The sequence below is a fragment of the Carcharodon carcharias genome, chromosome 18, assembly GCF_017639515.1.
Source record: "Carcharodon carcharias isolate sCarCar2 chromosome 18, sCarCar2.pri, whole genome shotgun sequence".
NCBI lineage: Eukaryota > Metazoa > Chordata > Chondrichthyes > Lamniformes > Lamnidae > Carcharodon > Carcharodon carcharias.
In genome coordinates this window covers 30,287,398-30,312,745 of record NC_054484.1, presented here as the reverse complement: position 1 = coordinate 30,312,745, position 25,348 = coordinate 30,287,398, and the positions used below count along the sequence as shown (strand labels likewise).

The window sequence follows — 25,348 nt, the reverse complement described above, 5'->3', positions numbered from 1 at the left end:
AAGACTTTGTAATTTAATAATTTTATTAACTTTTGTTATGAACAAGAGTGTTTTGCATTTCCAGACTGATATCTTCACAAAGTTCCAAGTTATGTAAAGGTTGCATAAGGACCTGATAATGACACCATGTAAAATTATGGGCTCCTGTACCAATAAATAGATTCAAATATGAAAACTAAACTTTGCCAAATAATGAAGTCCAAACTTCCCTTTTGCAGGTAACTTAGGGTAGCAACTTACTATATTGAGCAGTGAAAGAAAACAAGACCATCACAAACTCTCAGATGTATATATTCCATTTAACAGCTGCAAACCGTTTGTTGTGTCAAGACCGGGTTTGAAATGGGAACTTTGCTGCCCAGAGATTTAAAAAAGCTGGATGATCCACTTTTTAATGTAAAATATTGAAATAATAAATAACTGCAACTTAAAACATACCTCCAACCCAAAGAAGGCCTGCACACTATTCGTTCTGTCAAGACAATCGAGACAGTTGGTTCTGATGGTACCAGTCTGACATCTGTGGAAAAATATTTATGTTCAAATAAAATTGCTGTATTATCTTCCTATAAAAAGTTCTATTCAAATTTGGGTGGAGTATATCAGCTTACCCCTGAACTCCACTGGAATCACAATAAAAGAAGCCACACTCGTCCAGAAATTTTTCCAGTTTGGGTTTCAGCACATTTACAAGTCTGTCTGCCTTCCCACCCTTTACCTGCTGGTGGTAGTCAAAATTCACCATGGGAACATCCACAGCATGGTCACAGGCTTTCAAGTGACTCTAGCATAAAGAAATAAATCTCAGATTAAGTAGGCATAATACATTGTTTTTTTTTGTGGTTGTCAGTTTAGATAACACCAGAAAATCATAATCCTGAGGCAACCAAATATTGGAGGATGTTTAACCACAATTTGCTCACTTTTGGAATTTTTATTAAGATCCAACCAAAACCGAGGCTGTGATCCCTTTCCTCCCTTTTTGGCTTCTCTCCCATCGTCAAAGCATTCATTAAAATGCCTTTCCTGAATATCCACCTCTCCTATGTGAGCCCAGACAGTGAGCATCAGGAGGTTTTTTTTGCAATGGTGGGGCATCATGGCTGAGCCCAGCTGCACGCTCATCTGATTTCCACATACACGTACTTCCCTGCAGGAGTTGCTGGATAGTGACCAGGGTGTATAAATTTACCTGGGCAGCAGCGGCAAAAGAGCAATAGCAGCCAGTTCAATGCTCCATCCAACTGTCTCCTCCACTGACCTCAATGGAAAATTGAGAGAAGTGGAAAACACAACCAATTTATCATCACCTGTTCTACACTACCCTCTAAACTGAATTATTACCTCAAGAAGTTGGAATCCTGGCTGATTTTTCACAAATCAAACTCAGGGTCACAGAGGTCAACCGCACCACTAGCAACAGCTGACCCAATGAAGATCTGCTAACTCAGCAGCCCAAAGATCCAATTTGATCCTAATTGGTCTATACAGCTCACCTATCCATTTCCAATCAGGTGAGCTGCCAAAGAAACAGTATGTACTTTTCTAATGGTTCACAAGGAAACCATGTAAAACTGCCCAGAATTCACTACAGGTCATCAATGGATAAACCAGAAATATTGCAGGAGAGAGAAACAAGTATTTTACTAATACAACATGGAGCATTTTTCTAATATTAGGTTTGAAGCAAATGTAGAAACAGATCAATGCATAATAAAAATAAAGCCGAAGGTGATTCATTTCTAGAAATGCACATATTTAAAACCATATAAAATGAATATTTAAATAGCACAATTATTTCATTGAATTTAAAAAATTAAAATGAGGCAATATACAAAATAGGATTTCCTGAAAACTGGCATATTGGGAAACTTATTCTTATAGGGTAGCTTAGTGGTAATGTTACTGGACTAATAATCCAGAAGCTCAGACTAAAGTACTGGAGACACAAGTTTAAATCCCATTGTGGCAGCTAGTGGAATTTAAAATGCAGTTAATTCATAAATCTGAATTAAAAAGCTAGTCTCAGTAATGATGACCATGGCACTTCTAGATTGTAGCTAAAGAATCAAGAATTAATCATCTGGTTCAGGAAGTTTGCTGTACCTACCCAATCTGACCTACACGTGACTTCTGACCCAATGTGATTGATTCTTGAAAGCGTTTGGAAATGGCCGAGCATGCCACTCAGTCATGTCAAGCCATTGCAGAAAAGCCAAGAAAGAGAAAAAAAAAAGTCCACCCAGCATCGGCCCAGACATTGGGAACGACAAAGGCACATCATGCCCAGTTGATACTGTAAAGTCCTCCTCACTAGGACTTGTGCCAAAATTAGGAGAACTGTCTCACAGGCCAGTCAAGCAGCAGCCTAACAGTCATACTCACCAAATCATACCTTACAGCCAATGCCCCAGACTCTTCCTTGAGCCTTCCTGTGTATGCCCTGTCCCAGTAGCAGGACTAACCTAGTAGAGGCAGCAGCACAGTGGTATATGGTCAAGAAGGAGTAGCCCTGTGAATCCTCATCATTGATTCCGAATATCATGTTTCACTGCACCAAGTCAAATATGTGCAAAGGAACCTCCTGATTACTGCCTATATACTCTCTAGCTGATGAATCAGTACTCCTCCATGTTGAACAACAATGGCAAGAAGCACCAAGGGTAGCAAGGCCACAAAATATACTCTGGGTAGAGGATTCCAATGTCTATCACCAAGAGTGGTTTGGTAGCGCCACTACTGACTAAGCCCTTATGGATGTATCTGCCAATCTGGGCCAGTGACAGGTAGTGAAGTAACTAAGGAAAAAACCTACTTGATCTTTCACTACCAATCTACCTGTTGCAGAAGCATTTGTCCACGACAGGATGAGTAAGAGTGACCAGCGCACAGTCCTTGTGGAGACAAAGTCCTATCTTCACATTGTGTATATCTTTCCACACAGTTGCATGACCACCTGGCAAAATGGGATAGATTCAGAACAGATTGAGCAGCTTAAAACTGGGCATCCATGAGGTGCTGTGGACCATCAGCAGCAATATAATTGTACTTAAACACGATCTGTAACCTGATGATCTGGAATATTCCTCATTCTACCATTACCATCAAGTCAGGGGATCAATCAGGAACGTGAGGGATCATGCCAGGAGCAGCACCAGGCACACCTAAAAATGAGGTGCCAACCTGGTAAAGCTACAACACAGGGCCACATGCATGCATGTTAGAGTGGAAGCAGCAACAGACAGAGCAAGGTGATTCCATAACCAACAGTTTAGATCAAAATTCTGCCACATCCAGTCATGAATGGCTTAATTAAACAACTAACTAAAGAATTTCTACAAACTTTCTCATTCTCAATGATGGCAGAGCTCAGCATATCAGTGCAAAGGACAAGGCTGAAGCATTTGCAACCACCTCATCCAGAAGTGCCAAGTGGATGACCCAGCATGGCTTCCTCCTGAGGCTCCAAGTCAATCTTCAGCCATTTCGTTTCACTCCATGTGATATCAGGAAACAGCTGACCACACTGGATACGGCAAAGGCGATGGGCTCGGACAACATCCTAGCTGTAGTACCGAATACTTGTGCCCCAGAACTGGTTGCATCCCTAACCATATTGTTCCAGTACATCTAAAACATTAGCATCTACCCAACAATGTGAAGAATTGCCAATGTATGTCCTGTGCACAAAAAATTGGGAGAAATCCAATCCAGCCAATTACTGCCCCATCAGTATACTTTTGATCATCAGCAAGTGATGGAAGGTGTCTTGACAGTGCTATCAAGTATGTTTACTCAGTAATAACCTGCTTACTGATGTTCTGTTTGGGTTCCGCCAGGACTACTTATTTCCAGACCTCAATGCAGCCTTGGTCCAAACATGGACAAAAGAGACGAGTTCCAGAGATGAAAGTGACTGCACTTAACATCAAGGCAGCATTTGACCGAGTGTAGCGTCAAAGACCCCTTGCAAAAATGAAGTCAAGGGAATGGTTTGGGGAGGGAACTCTCCAATGGTTGGAGTCGTACCTAGCACAAAGGGAGATGGGTGTGGTTGTTGGAGGCCAATCATCTCAGCAATAGGACATCTCTGCAGGGGTTACTCAGATTAATGTCCCATCTTCAGCTGCTTCATCAATCACTTTCCCTCCATCAAGTCAGAACCAGAGAGATGTTTGTTGATTTCACATTGTACCATTTACAACTCCTCAGATACTAATGCAGTCTGTGCCTGCATGCAGCAGACCTGGACAACATTCAAACCTAGGCTGACAAGTAGCAAGTTACAGTCACACCACACAAGTACCAGGCAATGACCATCTCCAATTACCATCACTGAATCCCTCACCAGCAACATCCTGGGGGTTTCGCCATTGACCACAATCTTAACTGGATTAGCTAAATAAGTACTGTAGCTACAAGAGCAAGTCAGAGGCCGAGAATTCTGGGATTAATGTACCTCCTGCATCCATAAAGCCTTTCCACCATCAATAAGGCACAAGTCAAGAATGTGGTGGAATACGCCCCATTTGGCTGGTTGAGTTTAGCTCCAATAGAAGAAGCATAACACTATCGAGGGCAAAGCAGGCCACTTGATCAGCATCCTCTCCACCAACTCGAACAATCATCCCACCATTGCTCTGTGGCAGCAGCGTGCCACATTTACAAAGTGAACTTCAGCAACTTGCCAAAGCTCCTTCAACAGCAACTTCCAAACCTATGATATTTACCATCTAGAAAGACATGGATAGCCGACACATGGGAACACTACCACCTACAAGTTCTCCTCCAAGTCACACAACATCCTGACTTAGAACTATATCACCATTCCTTCACTATCAGAGTCAAAAACCTGGAACTACCTTTCAAACAGCACAGTGGGCGTACCTGCACCAGATGGACTGCAGCGGTTCACTACCATCTTCAATTAGGAATGGACAACAAATTCTGGCCTTGCCAGTAAGGCTCAAGTCCCAGGAACAAATAAAAAGAAACAGTCATGTATAGTCACTTACTTGGAATGCTTTACTGAGCATGTGCTCTCCTTCTTTCACTCCTAGCAAATTGACTATCGTTTGCTTCCCATATAGCTTTTTCAGTGTTCTATAATGTCTGTAAAAATTCAAAACTAATTATATTTTGGAAAAAAGGAAATCTGAGAGATAATTCAATATAAACCTTTATTGTAAGCAATTTTTTGCATAAACTTAAGTCAGTCACTACAGGCCAATAAAAATAGCATCCACTGCTAAAAGCAGCCTCCATACCTGTCAAAGGCAGGTGCATTGGCTTCAAAGCCCCTGGACATTCGTACACGATGGGACCCAACCTATAGCCACACGAAAGAATTTGAAGGATCGTTAAACTGAAATATTTATTATAAGATAACAATTAAACCATGTGGGGAAAAAATTGATTTTTTTTCTTACTTCAACCAAAGAGAGAAGTAAATATTTTTTGCTAGCTAACTTTAAATTAAGAAATTAAGTGCTTTCTTAAATTGGCTGAATACAGGGGAAAGTTGACAGTTAAAAGTTTGCTTGCTTTGAAATCCAAATGTCAAGTAGCCAAGTTTGCTTGATACTTCACTATCCTAACCTCATTGTGGTAAGCTTTAACAGTCCTTCATCAAGCTAAATGTTGTAATTGTGGATCACAATTTAATATTTTAAGAACAGTCATTATCTTTTTCTTACAAATATCCCTGCTACCCATCTCTGCAGAATTGCATTCTGTGAAGATGGGATGGTTAGAAATGTCTGTGGTTTGCTATGGGTTTCATCAGGGTGAACCACATATAGCAATATACAGTATCAGTGAACTGTTACATGCATATTCCATAAAGGAATTGTTTATCAATATTCACTCCAGCAATCAATGCCAAAGATTCAATCCCAGGTCTATGCCGAGTTATGTTACCTCAGTTTGGGCAGCCATAGGGATTGGACACTATCTTTGGATTAGAAAAAGGAGAAAAATAAATCAATCAGGGTTCCTACTCAAGAGCAAGACACCCACTGTGGCAGATGAGCAGCTATGAGCAGAGGGTCAGGTTTGGCCATGATGTTTTCCACCATCAGATTGTCTACCAGAATTCCTAGGTGAAACCCCATGAAGCAGTGATGAGTGTTTAATGTCCATGAATTGGTGTAACCCAGTGAGGATGATAATCTTTAGGAGGTAGTCATAGTCATAGAGTCAGAATTATACAGCACCAACAGGTCCTTGGGCCCATCGTGTCCGTGCCGGCCATCAAGCACCTATCTATTCTAATCCCATTTTCCAGCACTTGGCCCATAGCCCTGTATGCTATGACATTTCAAGTGCTCATCTAAATACTTCTTAAATGTTGTGAGGGTTCCAGCCCCTCAGGCAGCGTGTTCCAGATTCCAAACACCTTCTGGGTGATTTTTTTTCCCTCAGATCCCCTCTAAACCTCCTACCCCTTACCTTAAATCTATGCCTCCTGGTTATTGACAACTCCGCTAAGGGAAAAAGTTTCCTCCTATCTACCCTATGCCCCTCAATTTTGTTAACCTCTATAAAGGTCCCCCCCTCAGCCTTCTCTGCTCCAAGGAAAACAACCCTAGCCTATCCAGTCTCTCTTCATAGCTGAAACACCCCAGTCCCGGCAACATCCTAGTGAATCTCCTCTGCACCCTCTCCCGTGTAATCACATCCTTCCTATAGTGTGGTGACCAAAACTGCAAACAGTACTCCAGCTGTGGCCTAGCGTTTTATACAGCTCCCACGCAACCTCCCTGCTCTTATATTCTATGAAGAGAAAAAAACAGAAAATGAAAAATCACATTTTTTTTAAGAATGGGGGAGGGAGCACGATGTTATATCTACTTTTGGAGTGAGAATTGCAAATCCATTAAAGCACACTCCCATTATTTGGAATCCAATCCTATCTATTTATAGTAATCTACATTTACAAAGGCTATGGCATCATAGAATGACTTCTAGCAAAACCAGCTTTTGATATCCAAATAATAATATCCTCTCCATGATATTTTTAATTTATCCAGTTAACATCAGGAATCTACAAATAGGGACTGAAAATAGATTTGTCAAGATAAATTAACATTGGCAGCTAAACCAAAATGTCCCCTAAACCTCCCAACAGGAGAGAGAAAGTTCCTGTGACAAAGTTAGACAATTGACAAAAGCAATCTTTAAGCATTTTTAGGGCAGGTTTTCATACTTTTCTAAATCACACTTCAAGTATCATTATAATAAAAGCAGATAATCAAACTTTAAAAATTTTATTCTAGGGGAAAAAATATTCCATGGCTTAATGGAAAATTTTATCTACTTGTGCTGTTACATGCTGCAAAATAAATTTCCAGCATCATTTTAAAAGACCAACCTGAAGCCCTGGCTGTTCCCAGAACAATGGGACAGAACCTCGGATCTGGATAAAAGAGGACACACAATCATCCAAGAATATTACCTGTTAAGAAATGGAAATACTCTTATTACTAACTGAGGTAGACTGTAGTTTAAGCACCCAGTGACTAGCTATTGTTCAAATGTTTTTGTTCTTGTAGCAAATAACAAAAAAAAAAGCAGAAACAAATTTAAATTGAATTTAATGCTTTTAGATAGAAATTTCCACACCTTATGTGTGGAAATGTGTTCCTGCCTTCTCTTCTCTTTTTAATACCTTGGCACCAGGGCTTGTCACTATTTGTATTGCCAGGAATAGTGGAAGAAACTGGAGGCGGTGAAATGGAACGTGGACCATGAAAAGGGAAATTCCTTAATATCCTCACTAGCCCGTCCTGGGTAGCTCCACAAAACACATTTCCTCAGCCAAGTTTTGAACAGGTTGGAATCCCTGATCTCATAATACAGATACACGGGAAAGTGCAAAAAAAAGAGTTCACAAGGATGATATAAAAAATGAAAAGGTTATACCCATCAGGAAAGGCTGAGCAGACTAGGTTCCTTACTCTAGAAAAAACGAGACAGCTGAGTGTTCACCTAATAGGAATCTTTAAAATTTGAAGGGGCTTGATAGCGTAGATATAGAGATATCTCCACCCGTGGGGAGCCCAAAACTAGGAGATCCTCAATACAAGACAGACATTAATAACTTCAACAAGGAAAATCAGGAGAGTGCTGAAAATATGATACTCGCTACCATAAGGGTGTTGGAGACGAATAGCATAGCGAATATTGTAGCTAAGCTTCTACATTAACTCCACTTTCCCACCCCACCCATATATCTCTCAATTCCTTTAATGTCCAATGCTATTAATCTCAGTCTTGAATATACACTCATCAGCTGACACCCACAAACCTCTAGGATAGAGAATTTCAAAGGTTTGTAAACGTCAGATAAAATTTCTCATATCTGTCCTAAATGGCCAACCCGTCAACTCTATAATGCATTCAATGAGGTCACCTCTCATTCTCCTGAATGCCAAAGAATATGGGCCCAATCTATTTAATCTCTCCTCATAGGACAGTATTCTCATCCCAGAAAGCAACCTGGTGAAAAGGTTAGATGCAGTAAGAAAAAGAAAGACTTGCATTTATTTTGCACCTTTCACGATCACAGATCACCCCAAAACATTTTACAACTAATGAAGTAGGGTGGAAGGAGGTTTGTGTGGAACGTGGCATAGACCAGTTGGCCAGAATGGCCTGTTTCTATGCAATCTAAGATAACCCAGTGTATACTATTATGTGGAGGAGAGACAATGTTTCCCTGCAGCTTTGACTAAATATCTAGTTGCAGGAGGGATAGGAATCATAAGTGCTAAGGATTTCCTATAAAATAGGTTCAGTGTATTTGCAACATAAAAAAAAGCAGAAGGGAACGAATGGTGGGGGAAAATTAACAAGCTCAAGAGCTCCATTCAGACAATATTAGCACCAGGAAGAAAACAGCCCACACCATAATATTAAATGGAGTAACTGGTAACGAGAGAGAACAGCACCAAAATCATGTAGCAAGGCATGGTCATTTTCAAACTTTGACTTCTACATTCCTACAGTGGCTATACTTCAAAAAGTACTTCATTTGCTGAAAAGCACTAAGTAAATGCAACTCTTTCTTCTGCTCTCAATTTTAGATGCCCAGTCATTTTTACAAATCAGATTATTTTGCTTTCTTTATCCATACTTTAAGGATTCTAAATCCTGATGATGTAAAAAGTAGAAAGTACAGCATTGGGATTTTTTTTTTTATTTGTATGGCTGAGGAAGCAGTTATAGTCTGATGTCAAGTTTAACAATCCATTCATCGGCTCCAGCTAACATTATGAATATGGTTGTGATGTCACCAGGAATAATTTCTTAAGGCAGAAGCTCAGTATGTGGGTACGGCCTCACTTGGACGACCACACATAATTCAAGCTGTTCGTCATCTTTCACTTTTGGAGCAAGTGGCCACATCTTCCTTGGCTGTCTTCAAGTGGTATGGGGTTGTCCAGATTTTCCGTGGAAAGTTGAAACCTGGGACTTCACTGCTCAGGTCAGTTACCAAGTTGCGGTTGGTGATGTTTGCATCAAACAGGAGACGTCCCATCCAGAGGTGGGGCTGTCATCAGTTTGTAGGGTGTGGAGTGCAGACTATGGGATTTCAGACAAGTTTGTGGGGTTTTTTTTTTTGAGGGCTGGTGTCAATTGGACTGCTTTGTTAGCTGTCAGCCAGTGATGTTCTTCTTTGAGGAAGATGCTTTCCCTATGGACATATGGAGGTTCAATGTGAGCTAGCACAGGAAGCCACTTCAGCACCGCTGGTCTCAACAACCCAGAAATAATTCTTACGACTTCCTGGAAGTGGCTATTTACCCTGTTTGTATGGCGGCTCCTGAACCAGGTTGACCAGCAGTACTCTGCAGTTAGGTGGACCAGGGGAGTGAAGCAGCGCAAGATGTGTTGGCTCTGCTGCCCCAGATATTACCCACCAGTTTCTATACGACATTCACTCTCATCTTGACCTTGGTTCCACTGTTCTGGAGGTGTTACCAGTAGGTCAATGTATAATCCAAGAGTGACACCAAGATATTTGGACATTGGGTTGTAGGCCAGTGGTTGGCCACAGTACTGGACAAGTGTTTCCCAGCCTTCAAGTTGTTCAGGTGGTAGGCTGAAACAACAGTCTTGGCAGTGTTTGATCAAAGTCTCCATTTTCAGAAGTACGCTTCCAGAGAATATAGATCTTCAGTGAGTGTTTTATCAATGCCCTGAAGTTCTTTAGCCTCAAAAGCCAAAGCCATCAAGTGCAGAAGAGCCATGACTTTGTGGAGGAAGGTCATAAGTACATATGTTGAAGAGCGCTGGTACGAGGACTGATCCTTCATGGGGGCCCATTTTTGGTCATGAGTGAGTGGCTGATTTGATCTCTAAGGTGCACACAGACCTGACGAAGAGTCATATGGACTCAAAACGTTAATTGTCTTCCTCTCCACCGATGGTGTCTGAGCTGCTGAGTTTTTCCAGCTATTTTTATTTTTGCTGCACACAGACCAGTCAGCCGCTGACCGTGGAGTTGATTAGTTGTAGGGCTTTCACTCAACAGATAAGTTTGGAGATTATATCTCCAAAATCCAAAAAAAACCAATTAGATTATGACTAACAATGCTACGTATATGCTGTGTATTAAACGGGTTACTAGTAACAATAAGTATCAAAAAAGTTAAATACTTGGCTGACTCAAAAATATTGTACCTGCTCCGTTTCAACAAAGTTAGCCACTTGCCCATCATCATTTGTTCCTCGCACATTGAATCTGGTCCCTGCTCTTTCACAGCTGAGGCGTGAAATCAAGCAAGCTTTTGCTTGTTTGTGCGCAGCATAGATAGTCCTGATCTCCACTCCTCCACACATGAGTCTCAGAGCCCATTCATCACAATTCACATCATAATGCTTCAGGTGTAAGTGTAATGATTGGTTCCTATGAGGCATACAGGTTAAGAACAGGAAATCTTTGTCAGCAGTCATATTTCTATGTCAAAACATAAGAACACCAAACTCCAAAAAGCTATTTTAAAACACTAGAAAAGTAATATAATACACCTTGTTTATAGAAAAATAAATTAATTTCATAAGTTTCTAGTCATTCAGAAGACTCAAGATTCACATCACTAAAAATTTCCATTAGATACATATGCCCCAAAAATTATAGGTTTTAAAGAGCTGACAACTGAATTAGTAAAAGCAACATTCATGCTAATAGGAGTCTATTGTAGCCTACAAAGCGTTTTGTGATTTCTATATTTTTTTTAAATAAAGAACATTGAATCAAATATTATAGGCCAATCTTGAATGTAATGTTGTACTGCTTCTAGGCATTAATACAATTTTCAACTCACCAAAAAAAACGATTATCTGTTGTATGCTCTTGCATTCTACGATGAGCATTCAGGCTCAAGTCTAGACTGACACCACTGGAAGACCAAGCAAAATAGAAACTCCCAGAATTCAACACCTTTCGTACTTCAGAGATACGTTCCTCATCTGAAGGCTCATTTTGAAGAGAAATAAATTCAGTAGAGGTAACTCTGAAGACTTCAGAGTCTTGTATCTTTCCCACTGACATACACCCAGTAACTAGCACAAGGTAAAGCAACATGTTGTCACCTGCAAGAGAAACATGCACTCTAGTTGGCAGACAAAAACAATTAGCCGTATGTAAAAGCTCTATTGAGGATACCAAGTGGTGTAATTAGTTCGACATTTGCATTTCAATTTTAAGATCTGTTTCCAAAGTTAGGGCCTGAACTTACTCAGAATGGCAGAGTTGAATTGCCACTCCACTCCCAGTTTCTTACCTAAAATTTTGTCTCGCCCAACCTTCTGACTAAGGCTGGGCGAGATTCAGGTAGTGCAGCACACCCCCTGAGGCCAAGTGCTGAGTGCGGCTCTGTTGAAGGCAAGGAAGCCACACCCGTTTTTTTATAGCACTAGCTGCCGTAAAGCAGGTAAGTTTAAAGGTCCAGGGGGAGGGAGAAGAGTCCCCTGGGTGTGGGAACTTTTTCTGGGTAACTATTGTTGTAGTCCAGTTGGAACCATCCAAAGTTTGCGATTTAAATTGTATCTTTCAGATGGTTCCCAGTGCAGGGCAATTGCCCAGGGGAAGTTTGCACTTCTGGGTAATTGCCATGTAAACTTTACCTGAGACCTTCCGAAGGGGATTCCCCAGAGCATCTTTGTGGTACCCTACCAATACAATGCCCTGGAGCACATGAGTTACAGCCCTTAGTATAGAGGGTTGGGAAAATAGGCCCAGGTGTAGGTTAATTTGTTTCTCAAGCTTGGGATGGGAGGTTTCCTTGTCTGCTGTTATAAGGGTCCTATTTGAAATACATTTTGGAAATCTCAATCCAGTGGTTGTGAGCCGACATTAAAAAAATGGGCCTAAATTCAGTATTATTTGACCATCTCATTCAGGCATGGAATAATTGGAAATGGAGAAAGGACAATTTGAGGCTGGATACTCGAGGCTGAGACCAAAAAGTGTACTGTTGTGGCATATAGAAGGAGCTTTATTCTGTCATGCCATACCGAGATGAGGAATACTCACTGGTAATACTGGGTATTTGAAATAGAAAATGTGCCGGTCACCAAGGCTGTATTTATCAGTGACCAATATCAAAGTTTACACAAGAAGTGTCAGATAATGGACTCAATTGGCCAATTGGCCTTCTCTGTGCCATAATGACTCAAAGACCAATGCGAGTAAGGGAACATTTGAATTTGATTGTTCCTTGCTGTTCAATAGTGTCAGTATTCTGTCCAGTATAGATTAAATAATTAATGGTCTAATTTGAGTAGGAGGGCCAAGAATGGCTCAAGAGCTGATTTAAGAATATAATCAAAGATCTCTTTAAAACATTGAGCTATTTGTACAACAAAATTTGCACCAATTCTTAACTTCCATGTTGTTTGAAAACGATAATGCTAAAAAAAAGTTACAAATTAAATAAATTCAGTGAAAAGATAAGGCTCAGGCAGCACATTCCTGATCCTTAATGAATGGCGGACAAAGATTCAATAGTAGCTTTCCAGAGAGGAACTGGATAACCCTGAAGTCTAAAATTTGGAGGTTTAGGGGGAATAACCAGGGAGTGGGACCAATTAGATAGCTCTTTCCAAGAGTTGAAACAGGCACAATAGACAGAAAAGCCTCCTTTCCTGCTGCAAGATTAAATACACAACATTGCAAGCTGTGAAAATATTTAAGTGTGATGTTTAAAAATGTGAAAGTTTAACAGATATACAAAGAATTTCAAAATATATGCAAGATACTTCAAAAACAAGACATTGCAATACCCATTTGCTTACACAGGGAGGCAATGGCGTAGTGGGTATTGTCGCCAGATTAGTCACCCAGAGACCCAGGATAATGCTCTGAGGACACAGGTTCCAGTCCAGATGGTGGAATTTGAACTCAATAAAAATCTGGAATTAAAAGTCCAATGAAAAGTCTAATAAAAACACATCTGTTTCACTAATGTCCTTTAGGGAAGGAAATCTGCTGTCCTACATGCAACTCCAGACCCACAGCAATGTGGTTGACTCTTAAATGCCCTCTGAAATGGCCTGACAAGCCACAGTTGTATCAAACCACTACAAAGTCTCAAAAACAGAATGAAACCAGACATATCAACCGGCATTGATCTAAGCACCGAAAACAACAGCAAACTCAACTCTGTCGACCCTGCAAGTCCTTCTTACTAACATCTGGCATCACCAAAATCGGAATGCTATCTCAGACTAGTCAGGCAACAGCCTGACATAGTCATCCTCACAGAATCATATCTTACAGATAACATCCCAGAGATGACCATTGCTATCCTTACCCCACCGGCAGGACAGACCTAGCAGAGGTGGCAGCGCAGTGGTATACAGTCGAGAGGGGTTGCCCTGGGAGTCCTCAATATCGACTCCAGATCCCATGAAATCGCATGGCATCAGGTCAAATATGAGCAAGGAAACCTCCTGCCGATTACCACGTTCCACCCTCCCTCAGCTGATAATCAGTTCTCGTCCATGTTGAACACCACTTGGATGAAGCACTGAGGGTGGCAAGGGCACAGAATGTACTCTAGGTGGGGGACTTCAAATGTCCATCACCAAGAGAGGCTTGGTAGCACCACTACTGACCGAGCCCTAAACAATGAGGCGCAGTGGGTCATCAGCAGCAGAGCTGTACTCAAACATGATCTGTAACCTCTTGCCCAGCATATCCCCCACTCGCCCATTACCATCAAGCCAAGGGATCAACCCTGGTTCAATGATGAGTGCAGGTGGGCATGCCAGGAGCAGCACCAGGCATACCTAAAAATGAGGTGTCAGCCTGGTGAAGCTACAACACAGGACTACGTGTGTGGCAAACAACATAAGCAGCAAGTAATAGACAGAGCTAAGCGATCCCACAGCCAACGGATCAGATCGAAGTTCTGCAGTCCTGCCACACCCAGTCGTGAATGGGTGGTGGACAATTAAACAACTCACTGGAGGCAGCGGCTCCACAAATATCCCCATCCTCAATGATGGGGGAGCCCAGCACATCAGTGCAAAAGATAAGGCTGAAGCATTTGCTACAATCTGCAACCAGAATGCTGAGTGGATGATCCATCTCAGCCTCCTCCGGAGGTGCCCAGCATCACAGATGCCAGTCTTCAGCCAATTCGGTTCACTCCACGTGACATCAAGAAACGATTAAAGGCACTGGATACTGCAAAGGCTATGGATCCTGACAATATTCCGGCAATAGTACTGAAGATTTGTGCTCCAGAACTTGTTGCACCTCTAGTCAATCTGTTCCAGTACAGCTACAACACTGGCATCTGTGCAGCTATGTGGAAATTGCCCAGGCATGTCCTGTACATAAAAAGGAGAAATCAAACCGGCCAATTATCCATTAGTCTACTCTCAATCATCAGTAATGGAAGGGGTCATCAATAGTGCTATCAAGCGGCAATTGCTTAGCAATAACATGCTCACTGATGCCCAATTTGGGTTCCACCAGGGCCACTCAGCTCCTGACTTCATTATAGCCTTGGGTCAAACATGGATAGAAGAGCTGAACTCCCAAGGTGAGGTGAGAGTGACTGCCCTCGGCATCAAGACCGCATTTGACCAAGTGCTGCATCAAGGAGCCCTAGCAAAACTGGAGTCAATAGGAAACAGGGAAAACTCGCCATTGGTTGGAGTCATACCTCACTCAAAGGAAGATAATTGTGGTTGGAGGTCAGTCATCTTAGCTCCAGGACATAATTGCAGGAGTCCCTCAGGGTAGTGTCCTCAGCCCAACCATCTTCAGCTGCTTCATTAATGACCTTCCTTCCATCATAAGGTCAGAAGTGGGGATGTTCACTGATGATTGCATAATGTTCAGCACCATTCGTGACTCCTCAGATACTGAAGTAGTCCACGTCCAAATGTAGCAAGACATGGACAATGTACAGGCTTGGGCTGACAAGTGGCAAGTAACATTCATGCCACACAAGTGCTAGGCAATGATCATCTCCAACAAGAGAGAATCTAACCATCACCCCTTGATGTTCAATAGCATTACCATCACTGAATCCCCCATTTTCAACATCCTGGGGGTTCCTTTGACCAGAAACTGAACTGGATTAGCCATATAAATACTGTGGCTACAAGAGCAGGTCAGAGGCTAGGATTCCTGTGATGTGTAACTCACCTCCTGACTCCCCAAACCCTATCCACCATCTACTAGGCAGAAGTCAGGAGTGTGATGGAATACTCCCCACTTGCCTGGATGAGTGCAGCTCCAACAACACTCAAGAAGAGCTGACTTGAGTTAGTCGAAATTGAGTGAAATGCCTGAGGTGGCGGCTGCGGCGAAGAGCAGTGCGTCCTGCAAGACATCAAAGCAATTGCTGACCGAAGTCACCAAGAAGCCACCCAAGACGTGAAGGAAATCTCGCAAGCAGAGCTATTCCACTTACTGACCCAGGTCCAGCCTTCCATCTGGATCTCATCCAAGGACATGAGTGTTATGAGTTCCTTCATTGTTGACATTTGCAAGCGCATTGCCTCTGAGGTTTTGCACCTCATTCACTACAACAAGCGCCACACCATCTCGGCCAGGGAGATACAGAGCGCCCTCCGCCTTATACTGCCAGGGGAACTGGCCAAACGTGCCATCTCAGAAGGCACCAAAATAGTCACCAAATAAACCAACTCCATTTAGGTCGATCATTCTAAAGATCATAACACAAGAAGCTTGACACTGTTCAGGGCAAAGCAGCTCACTTGAATTGGCACCACATCCAATAAACATTCACTCCCTCCACCACCGACACACAGTAGCAACAGCATGCATCATTTACAAGATGCACTGCAGGAATTCACCAAGGCTCCTTAGACAGTACCTACCAAACCCACGGCCACTACCATCTAGAAGGACAAAGGCAGCAGATAAATGGGAACACCACCACCTGGAAGTTCCCCACCAAGTCAGTCACCATCCTGACTTGGAAATATATTGCCGTTTCTTCACTGTTGCTGGGTTAAAATCCTGGAGCTCTCTTCCTAACAGCACTGGACCTACACCACATGGACTGCAGTGGTTCAAGAAGGCAGCTCACACTACCTTCTGAAGGACAATTAGGGATGGGCAATAAATGCTGGCCCAGCCAACGAAGCCCACATCCCGTGAATGAATTTTTAAAAAATCTTGCCATCCAGTTTAGCCACTGCGAATTAAGTCAACTGAATGCTAAATAATGCATTAACCATTCAGCTGCATAATTTGTTAAAATTATAATGGAGCATTGGAGAAGGGAATCATTTTGTAAATAATATAACCATTCTCTTCCAAGAATATAATTTAAAAAGGTCCTGCTTCATCTGATGACCCAATTGGTATGACACTGGTAGCTGAGTTAGACAGATTATGAAAGCTATACAGTTCTTAGAGCAATATCAACAAGCACTTGATTGACCTTAGCTCCTCTGTGCGGAGGGCGAGATGGTGGCATAGTGGTAATGTCACCGGACCAATAAACAGTGGCTAATGCTCTGGGTACATAGCTTCAAAGCCTACCATGGGAGCGGCGGAATTTAAATTTAAATTATAACATCTGGAATTGAAAGCACGTCTCAGTAATGGTACCATGAAGCTATCACCGATTGTCATAAAAACCCAACTGGTTCACTAATGCCATCCTTATCTGGTCTGGCTTACATGTGACTCCAACCCACAGCACAACAACTGTCAACTGTCCTCTGACATGGCCTAGCAAACTGCTCAGATACCCAGATGGACTGACGTATATCAAGAAAACAGCTTCTCAAGAGCAATTAGGGATCAGCAACAACTACATCCCATGAGATAATAGAAATAAATTGGCCAATGTTCCCAATTGCTAATTGGTGACTTATGCTTTGATTGATTAGGAAATTAGGATTGATTCTTGCAGTGATAATTCAATATCAAATACTCTGCCAGCATCTAAACTCATATGTAATGAATGGCCACTTTAACAAAATACTTGGCCTAATGCCTATGGAACCATATCACATTGCAGCAAGAGGTCAATCCCTTCAGCATACGAGATGGGGAGAAATTTGTTGGGGAGAAAAAAAGGTTGTAATGGTTTATAATGTTTTTTTGGACAACACTATGCTGTGAATCATTCAATTTAGCTACAGTCATTCCCAATCGTATTTTCTCCATTGTTGTTAATAGGGATTTAGTTGCAGAAAGGCAGTCATTAAGCACTGACAGTAAAAAAATTCTTAACTTAGCATGTGATTACTGTAGCCCAAATCCTCAGATTAAGGGCAGTCACACATTAATAAACAGCAGCAAAGCATCATGTAAGTTTAATTTTTTTTAAAAGACATAAAAGGTACTACAAATATTGATATGTTTATTCGATTTTTATATTTGTTAAAAGTTATAATATTAAAGAATGTTAAAATTTATTACTATAATTCTCTACTTACCAAGATTCAATCTCAAAACTCCCAAAAGACCATATGCATCGAGTAGCTTGGTGTACATGTTTTTGATGGCCTCTTTCTCTGCTGATGCTGTATAAAACAAAACAAAAGACTAAGGCAAAGGAAATAGTAAAAGGCTACCAACAAACGTTTAAGGCATCATCAATATTATCTTTAAAAGCAAAAATAACTTGCATGTATATAGCACACTTTAATAGCAACAATATTCCAAAGTACCTTAATAGAGGGGAGAAAAAAATCAGAAACATGGATAAAATGAAGGAAGAACTGGTCATCAAGTCACGGTATCAGAATTCAAATGATCCTGAAAAGCTTGGTTGAAGAAGGATTTTAAGAGGTGAAAATAACATGGGATGGTGATGCAGAGGATTTGACAGTAAGGCAATGACAGTTGTAGGTGCTACAGAAGATGGGGCAATGCAAAAAGGGTTGATGGGCAAGGGAAAGATCACAAGCCTGAAGGTAGCTCTAAAGATAGGTTACGGTGAGGCATGGAAAGATTTTAAGACAAGGATACAATTTCAATTTAGTGCCTTGGTGGGGGTGAGGGGGTGCAGCAAAGACAGATGTAATGGAGAAGTAAACTGAGTACAGCACCAGACAAGAGTCTTAGCTTTTAAACAAGTTGGTGCTTACACAGGATGGAGGATGAGACGCGATTCAAGAAATCAAGTCAAGAGGGGGCAAAGATATGGCTAAGGGTTTCAGTTGAGGTTGGGGTGAGGTAGTGACATTGTGGAGCTGAAAGTAAACTATCTAAATGATGGATATGATGGTGGATTTGAACTTTAGCTCTGGGTCAAATAACATGGTTCTGGTTCAGCCTGAGCAAAATTGTTGGCAAGAGACACTTAATGAAAGTGTGAAGATTATGATGGAGAAAAGACAATGGCTCCGTTCATAAGGCAGGATTTTCTGCACCCACCCACTGCCAGGATCTTCCGATCATGCCTAAGTCAATGGACTTCTGGCTGGGGTGCTGCCCAAAATGGGGCCGGAAAATCCCGGCCTTAGTCTTATTCAGCTGGAGGAAATTCTGTATCATCCATAATAGACAGCCAGACATCACAGAGGTGGTCTAGAGGTTAGGGAGGTAAGGACATTGGCAGCATATGAAAATTAACCCTATGCTTGTGAAAGAGATCACCAAGGGATAACACAGATGAGGAAAAGGAAGTTGCCAGAGCAACAACTGGCCTCATTCTTTCTAATCTTTGTTGATTCTGAATGTCTCAAGACAATTGAGAAAGAAACGCCACCTTCAGTAACAACAAAAATACCTGGAAAAACTCAGCAGGTCTGACAGCATCTGCGGAGAGGAATACAGTTAACATTTCTAGTCCGTATGACTGTTCATCAGAACTAAGAAATATAGAGATGAGGTGGAATATAAGCTAGTTGAGGGGGGTGGGACAGGTAGAGCTGGATGGAGGGCCAGTGATAGCTGGAGGCAAAGAAGAGATTGCCAAAGATGTCATAGACAAAAGGACAAAGGGGTGTTGATGGTGGTGATATTAGTGGAGGAACGTGCTAATGATGACATTAAGAGTAGATAGCAGGACGAGCAAGTGACAGATAGCCCCGGTGGGTTGGGAGGGAAGGGATCAAAATAAGCTAAAAGGTGGACATAAAACAATGGATGGAAATAGGTGGGGAATATAAAAAATTATAAATTATTGGAAAAAGGGGGATAGGAAAAGGGGTAGGGATGGAGGAGAGAGTTCATGATCTAAATTTGCTGAACTCAATGTTAAGTCCGGAAGGTTGTAAAGTGCCTAGTCGGAAGATGAGGTGCTGTTCCTCCAGTTTGCGTTGAGCTTCACTGGAACATTGCAGCAGGCCAAGGGCAGACATGTGGGCACAAGAGCAGGGTGGTGTGTTGAAGTGGCAAGCGACAGGGGAGGTCTGGGTCATGCTTGAGAACAGACCAACCGAAGGTATTCCACAAGGCGGTCACCCAGTCTGCGTTTGGTCTCTCCAATGTAGAGGAAACCACATTGGGAGCAACGAATGCAGTAGACTAAATTGAGGGAAGTGAAATGCTGCTTCACTTGAAAGGAATGTTTGGGCCCTTGGAGAGGAGGGGGGATGTAAAGGGGCAAGTAAAGTTGCACCTTCTCTGGTTGCATGGGAAGGTGCCGAGGGAGGGGGTTGAGGTGTAGGGAATGACGGAGGGGTGGACCAGGGTGTCCCAGAGGAAAGGATCCCTGCGGAGTGCCACCATGGGGGGTGAAGGGAAGATGTGTTTGGTGGTGGCATCATGCTGGATTTAATGGAAATGGCGGAGGATGTTCCTTTGAATGCGGAGGCTGGTGGGGTGATAAGTGAGGACAAGGGGGACCCTATCATGGTTCTGGGAGGGAGAGGAAGGTGTGAAGGCAGATGCACAGAAGATGGGCCGGACACGGTTGAGGGCCCTGTCAACCACCTTGGGTGGAAAACCTCGGTTACGGAAGAGGGAAGACAGGTCAAAGAAATTGTTTTTGAAAGTGGCAGAACAGACGCGACGGAGGTGAAGGAACTGAGAGAATGGGATGTAGTCCTTACAAGAAGCGGGGTGTGAGGAGCTGTACTGAGGTAGCTGTGGGAGTCGGTAGGCTTGTAATGAATGTTGGTGGACGGTCTATCACCAGAAATTGAGTCAGAAAGGTCAAGGAAGGGAAGTGTCAGAGATGGACCATGTGAAAATGATGGAGGGGTGGAAATTGGAAGCAAAATTAATACATTTTTCCAGGTCCAGACAAGAGCATGAAGCAGCACCAAAGCAGTCATTAATGTACTGGAGAAAGTTGTGGGAGGGGGCCTGAGTAGGACTGGAACAAGGAACGTTCCACATACCCCATAAAGAGACAGGCATAACTGGGGCCCATGTAGGTACCCATAGCCACATCTTTTATTTGGAGGAAGTGAGACAAGTTTAAGGAGAAATTGTTCAATGTGAGAACAAGTTCAGCCAGACGGAGAGTAGTGGTGGATGGGGATTGTTCAGGCCTCTGTTCGAGGAAGGAGCGGAGAGCCATCAGACCATCCTGGTGGGGGATGGAGGTATAGAGGGATTGGACGTCCATGGTGAAGAGGCGGCGGTTGGGGCCAGGGAACTGGAAATTGTTGATATGATGTAGGGTGTCAGAGGAATCGCAGATGTAGGTGGGAAGAAACTCGACAGGAGGAAGAGAGAATGGAGTCAAGATAGCAAGAAATGAGTTCCGTGGGGCAGGAACAGGCTGACACGATTGGTCTACCGGGATAGTCCTGTTTGTGGATTTTGGGTAGGAGATAGAATCCGAGGTTAGGAGACTTTAAGGCTGGAAGCTGTGGAGATCTCCAGAGGAGATGAGGTCAGTGATAGTCCTAGAAACAATGGCTTGATGTTCAGTGGTGGGGTCATGGTCCAAGGGGAGGTAGGAGGAAGTGTCTGCAAGTTGACGCTCAGCCTCTGCAAGGTAGAGGTCAGTGCGCTAGACAACAACAGCACCACCCTTGTCAGCAGGTTTGATGACAGTGTCAGGGTTGGACCTGAGAGAACGGAGCGCGGCAAGATCAGAGAGAGACAGGTTAGAGTGAGTGAGAGGAGCAGAGAAACTGAGACGACTGACACCATTTCAGTATTACTGAAATGACGAGTCCTAATATTTACAAATTTTCATCCATCGCAACTGAAAATTTTGAGAAAAGCTGTCCAGCAAAGGCAGGATACTGAAAGGGGTAGAAGGTGGTGGGCTATAATTATCATTTTCATCAAAACTGCCTCCTTAAATTTCAGGTGCCAGTCTTAGGTGAGTGGTAGCATCTAATCTCCGAGTCAATCCCATTCCTGTAATGTAGGCACGTCATCTCGGCTGAAACATCAGTGCAGTACTTAGGGAGCGCTGCACTGTCAGAGGTATCATCTTTCCATTAAGACATTAAACTGAGACCATGTCTTAATCTAAAAATCCTACAGCATGATGTGAAGAATTGGCAAGTTTTATTGATCTTTCTAGTCAATGCCTAGTCTTCAACCAAGGCCTGAAACAGATTATTTGGTCATTCATTTCATTGCTGCTTGTGGGACCTTGCGGTGTCCAAATTGGCTGCCAAATTTCCTACATTACAATAGTCACTACGCTTCAAAAGTATTTAATCAACTGCAAATTATTTTGGGGCATCCAAGTTGCTTTAAATTTTCCCCATGACTCATGAAAACGTTTGTCAGTAGGAACAATCTGTAGTGTGCCATCAGTCATTGATTCCCAGTTCTCAAGTTTCAATTGTCATTCTAAAAATCTGCGTTACAAGAATTCAACACTGCATCAAATCAAAGCTAACAAACATTTTTCTAACAGGATGGTTCACACTGATCAGAGTGCATATAATTCCACTATGTGAACTTCTCAATGTTCTGTGGATACATTTAATTATTCTTGGCTGTGCAAAAACCTATTGGATTTTGGTTACTTAATAGCTTGCTTGTTCCATTTGCACTAATATTCACCCATTGAAAGATGAAAGCAAGTAACAGCAGGAGCAGAAACTTCATACGATATGTTTATTTCAGTAAAATGCTCATTTGAATGCACTTTAATTTTTAGGTATTACCCACAATGGACTTATTCTGCTCATGTTTTATATCCTTCTAAATAATGACATACCAGGGAAAACAAATTGACAATGCAATATCAGGCATTAGGTGTCTTGGGTACAAAAGATTCTAAAGAATGAATGTTCAGGTACAGAAATATGCTCTAGCATGTGGAAAACTGTATGGCGACTTCACAAGGGCCATGTGTATTACTTGTTTCAGGATTAGAGAACAAAGTACAGCACAGGAACAGGCCATTCGGCCCTCCAAGCCTGCGCCGATCATATTGCCCGTCAACTAAAACATTTTGCACTTCCGGGGTCCGTACCCCTCTATTCCCATCCTATTCATGTATTTGCCAAGCTGCCTCTTAAACACCACTATCGTACCTGCTTCCACTACCTCCTCTGGCAGCAAATTGCAGACACTCACTACCCTCTATGTAAAAAACTTGCCCCGCACATCTCCTCTATCGTTTTCTCCTCTCACCTTAAATCTATGTCCCCTAGTAATTGACTCTTCCACCCTGGGAAAAAGCTTCTGACTACCTACTCTGTCCATGCCACCCATAATTTTGTAAACTTCTATCAAGTCGCCCCTCAATCTCTGTCGCTCTAGTGAGAACAATCCAAGCTTCTCCAACCTCTCATAGCTAATAACCTCCAGACCAGTCAGCACCCTGGTAAACCTCCTCTGCATCCTCTCCAATGCATCCATATCCTTCTGGTAATGTGGCAACCAGAATTGCACGCAATATGCCAAGTGTAGCCTAACCAAGGTTCTATACAGCTGCAGCATGTCTTCCCAGCTTTTATACTCAATATCCCTGCCAATGAAGGCAAGCATGCCATATGCTTTCCTGACTACCTTATCCACCTGCGTTAAGAAAACACTCAACAGTTTAAAGATTCTTATAACAATATGCTACTTAATTTACTTCAGTAACTAACAGCGTATACACTTAACAGATTTTTTTTGTTTAGATTTAATTCCTCAAATTCATCAAGGTTCCCCTCACCTTACAGTCCCAGATATAACCCTAATTAACAGAACAACTGGTCTTCAGGCAACCCTTAGCGATATTGATGAAAGGTCAGAAATCAAATTTAAATGTAAGTGGGATAGGGGATTTAAAAGAGGGAAATAAATCTTATATTAAGTGTTTAAATTATGCTCATCTGTTCCTGTACAGAACAAGGCAGGGCATTCCAAATGCCTCTTCATGTTAGCAAACCCTGAACGCAGGAAATGTGATCTATGCTGGTATTATGTGATCTACCTGCAGAGCAAGTCAAACTGTCATCAAAAAGCAAAATACTGAGGATGCTGGAAATCTGAAATAACAGGAAATGCTGGAAACACTCAGCAGATCTGGCATCATTTGTGGAGACAGAAAAGCAGAGCTAACATTTCAGGTTTGTGACATGTTTCTCGCAGCTCATGCTGCCAGGCCTGAGTGCTTCTAGCATTTTCTGTTTTTAATTCAAACTGTCGGTTCTACTAATAATCTGTACTAATCAGTTTTCAACAACTTAAAACTGATTCACTGAGAATTAGTTCCATGCTGAGCGAAAAGAGGTTTAACAACCACTTAGACTGAAATGCTCCTTTAGGTCAAGTTGCGTAAACAATTTCATTGTTGATAGAAGCAAATTGGATTTTTTAAAAATGCAAATTGAAATCTAGGAGACTCAAATTTAAAGATAATTTGCCATTCAAATCTGCTTATAAGAATTTCTAATTTTTAGATAAAAACAAAAAAACTGTGGATGCTGGAAATCCAAAACAAAAACAGAATTACCTGAAAAAACTCAGCAGGTCTGGCAGCATCGGCGGAGAAGAAAAGATTTGACGTTTCGAGTCCTCATGACCCTTCAACAGAACTAGGTGAATCCAAGGAAGGGGTGAAATATAAGCTGTGTTTGGGGGGTGGGGGGGGGGGGGGGGGGTTGTAGGGACAAACAAGCAGTGAATCTGCTTCTATCATTGCTTGTTTGTCCCTACAACCACACCACCCCCCTCCACTTCTCTCTCCCCAAACACACCAGAAACCAGCTTATATTTCACCCCTTCCTTGGATTCACCTAGTTCTGTTGAAGGGTCATGAGGACTCGAAACGTCAACTCTTTTCTTCTCTGCCGATGCTGCCAGACCTGCTGAGTTTTTCAGGTAATTCTGTTTTTGTTTCTAATTTTTAGGTTTGATATCCTAAGCTACCACATCTACCTACAAGTAGAATCTGAAATTCAGTTACTGAATTGAAATTCAGTTATCAACTGATTTTCAGGTATATGAAAAATGCTTTGATATGAACATATAATGAGGTTTTTAAACCAATTAGGTCTCTTAAAGCTCCGAAAAAGCAATTAAAAATAGTAATTTGAAATGCAGTCAAATATCTCATCTAAGGATAGCACTAGGGAGCCTGTGGGAGAAGTATTTCATAGCTCAATAAATGTGCAAACAATACTAGTTGATTTGGAAATTGCCACTCAAATTTTTAAGAAAAGTCAGAAGCATGATTATGAAAATTACAAGTCTGTTAATTTAACATTTAAACAATTCCCAGAGTGGGTGTGCGGATAGTAGAGTACAGAACCACACAGACCAGAAAGTCACATTTTCAAAGCAACCACATAGAGCACGAATGTGGGCACTAACTGATCTCAGTCCTCTTGGGCTACACAGAAGAAAAATCAGTGTTCACAGCCCAATTACTGCTCAATGAGTTAAGTTGGAAAGTGCATGACACTTCTCTAGGTTCAAACCTAAACAAGTCACTTCAATGAGGTTTCAATGGGCAACCACAGACAGTGGATGCTCCCA

At 42.1% G+C, this 25,348-nt stretch overlaps 1 protein-coding gene across 6 annotated transcripts in view; it reads right to left on the bottom strand.

Moving 5' to 3' along the window:
• The window catches only part of synj1 (synaptojanin 1), a 113,544-nt gene that overhangs the window by 63,185 nt on the left and 25,011 nt on the right, over positions 1-25,348 (bottom strand). For all 6 annotated transcript variants that reach the window (XM_041210957.1, XM_041210956.1, XM_041210959.1 and 3 more), the window contains exons 3-10: positions 17,944-18,030; positions 11,331-11,598; positions 10,687-10,912; positions 7,373-7,456; positions 5,268-5,329; positions 5,016-5,112; positions 612-784; positions 439-520 (exon numbers count right to left, since the gene is read on the bottom strand). In XM_041210957.1, the coding sequence (XP_041066891.1) occupies positions 439-520; positions 612-784; positions 5,016-5,112; positions 5,268-5,329; positions 7,373-7,456; positions 10,687-10,912; positions 11,331-11,598; positions 17,944-18,030 (1,079 nt within the window). The remainder of the gene's footprint in view (positions 1-438; positions 521-611; positions 785-5,015; positions 5,113-5,267; positions 5,330-7,372; positions 7,457-10,686; positions 10,913-11,330; positions 11,599-17,943; positions 18,031-25,348) is intronic.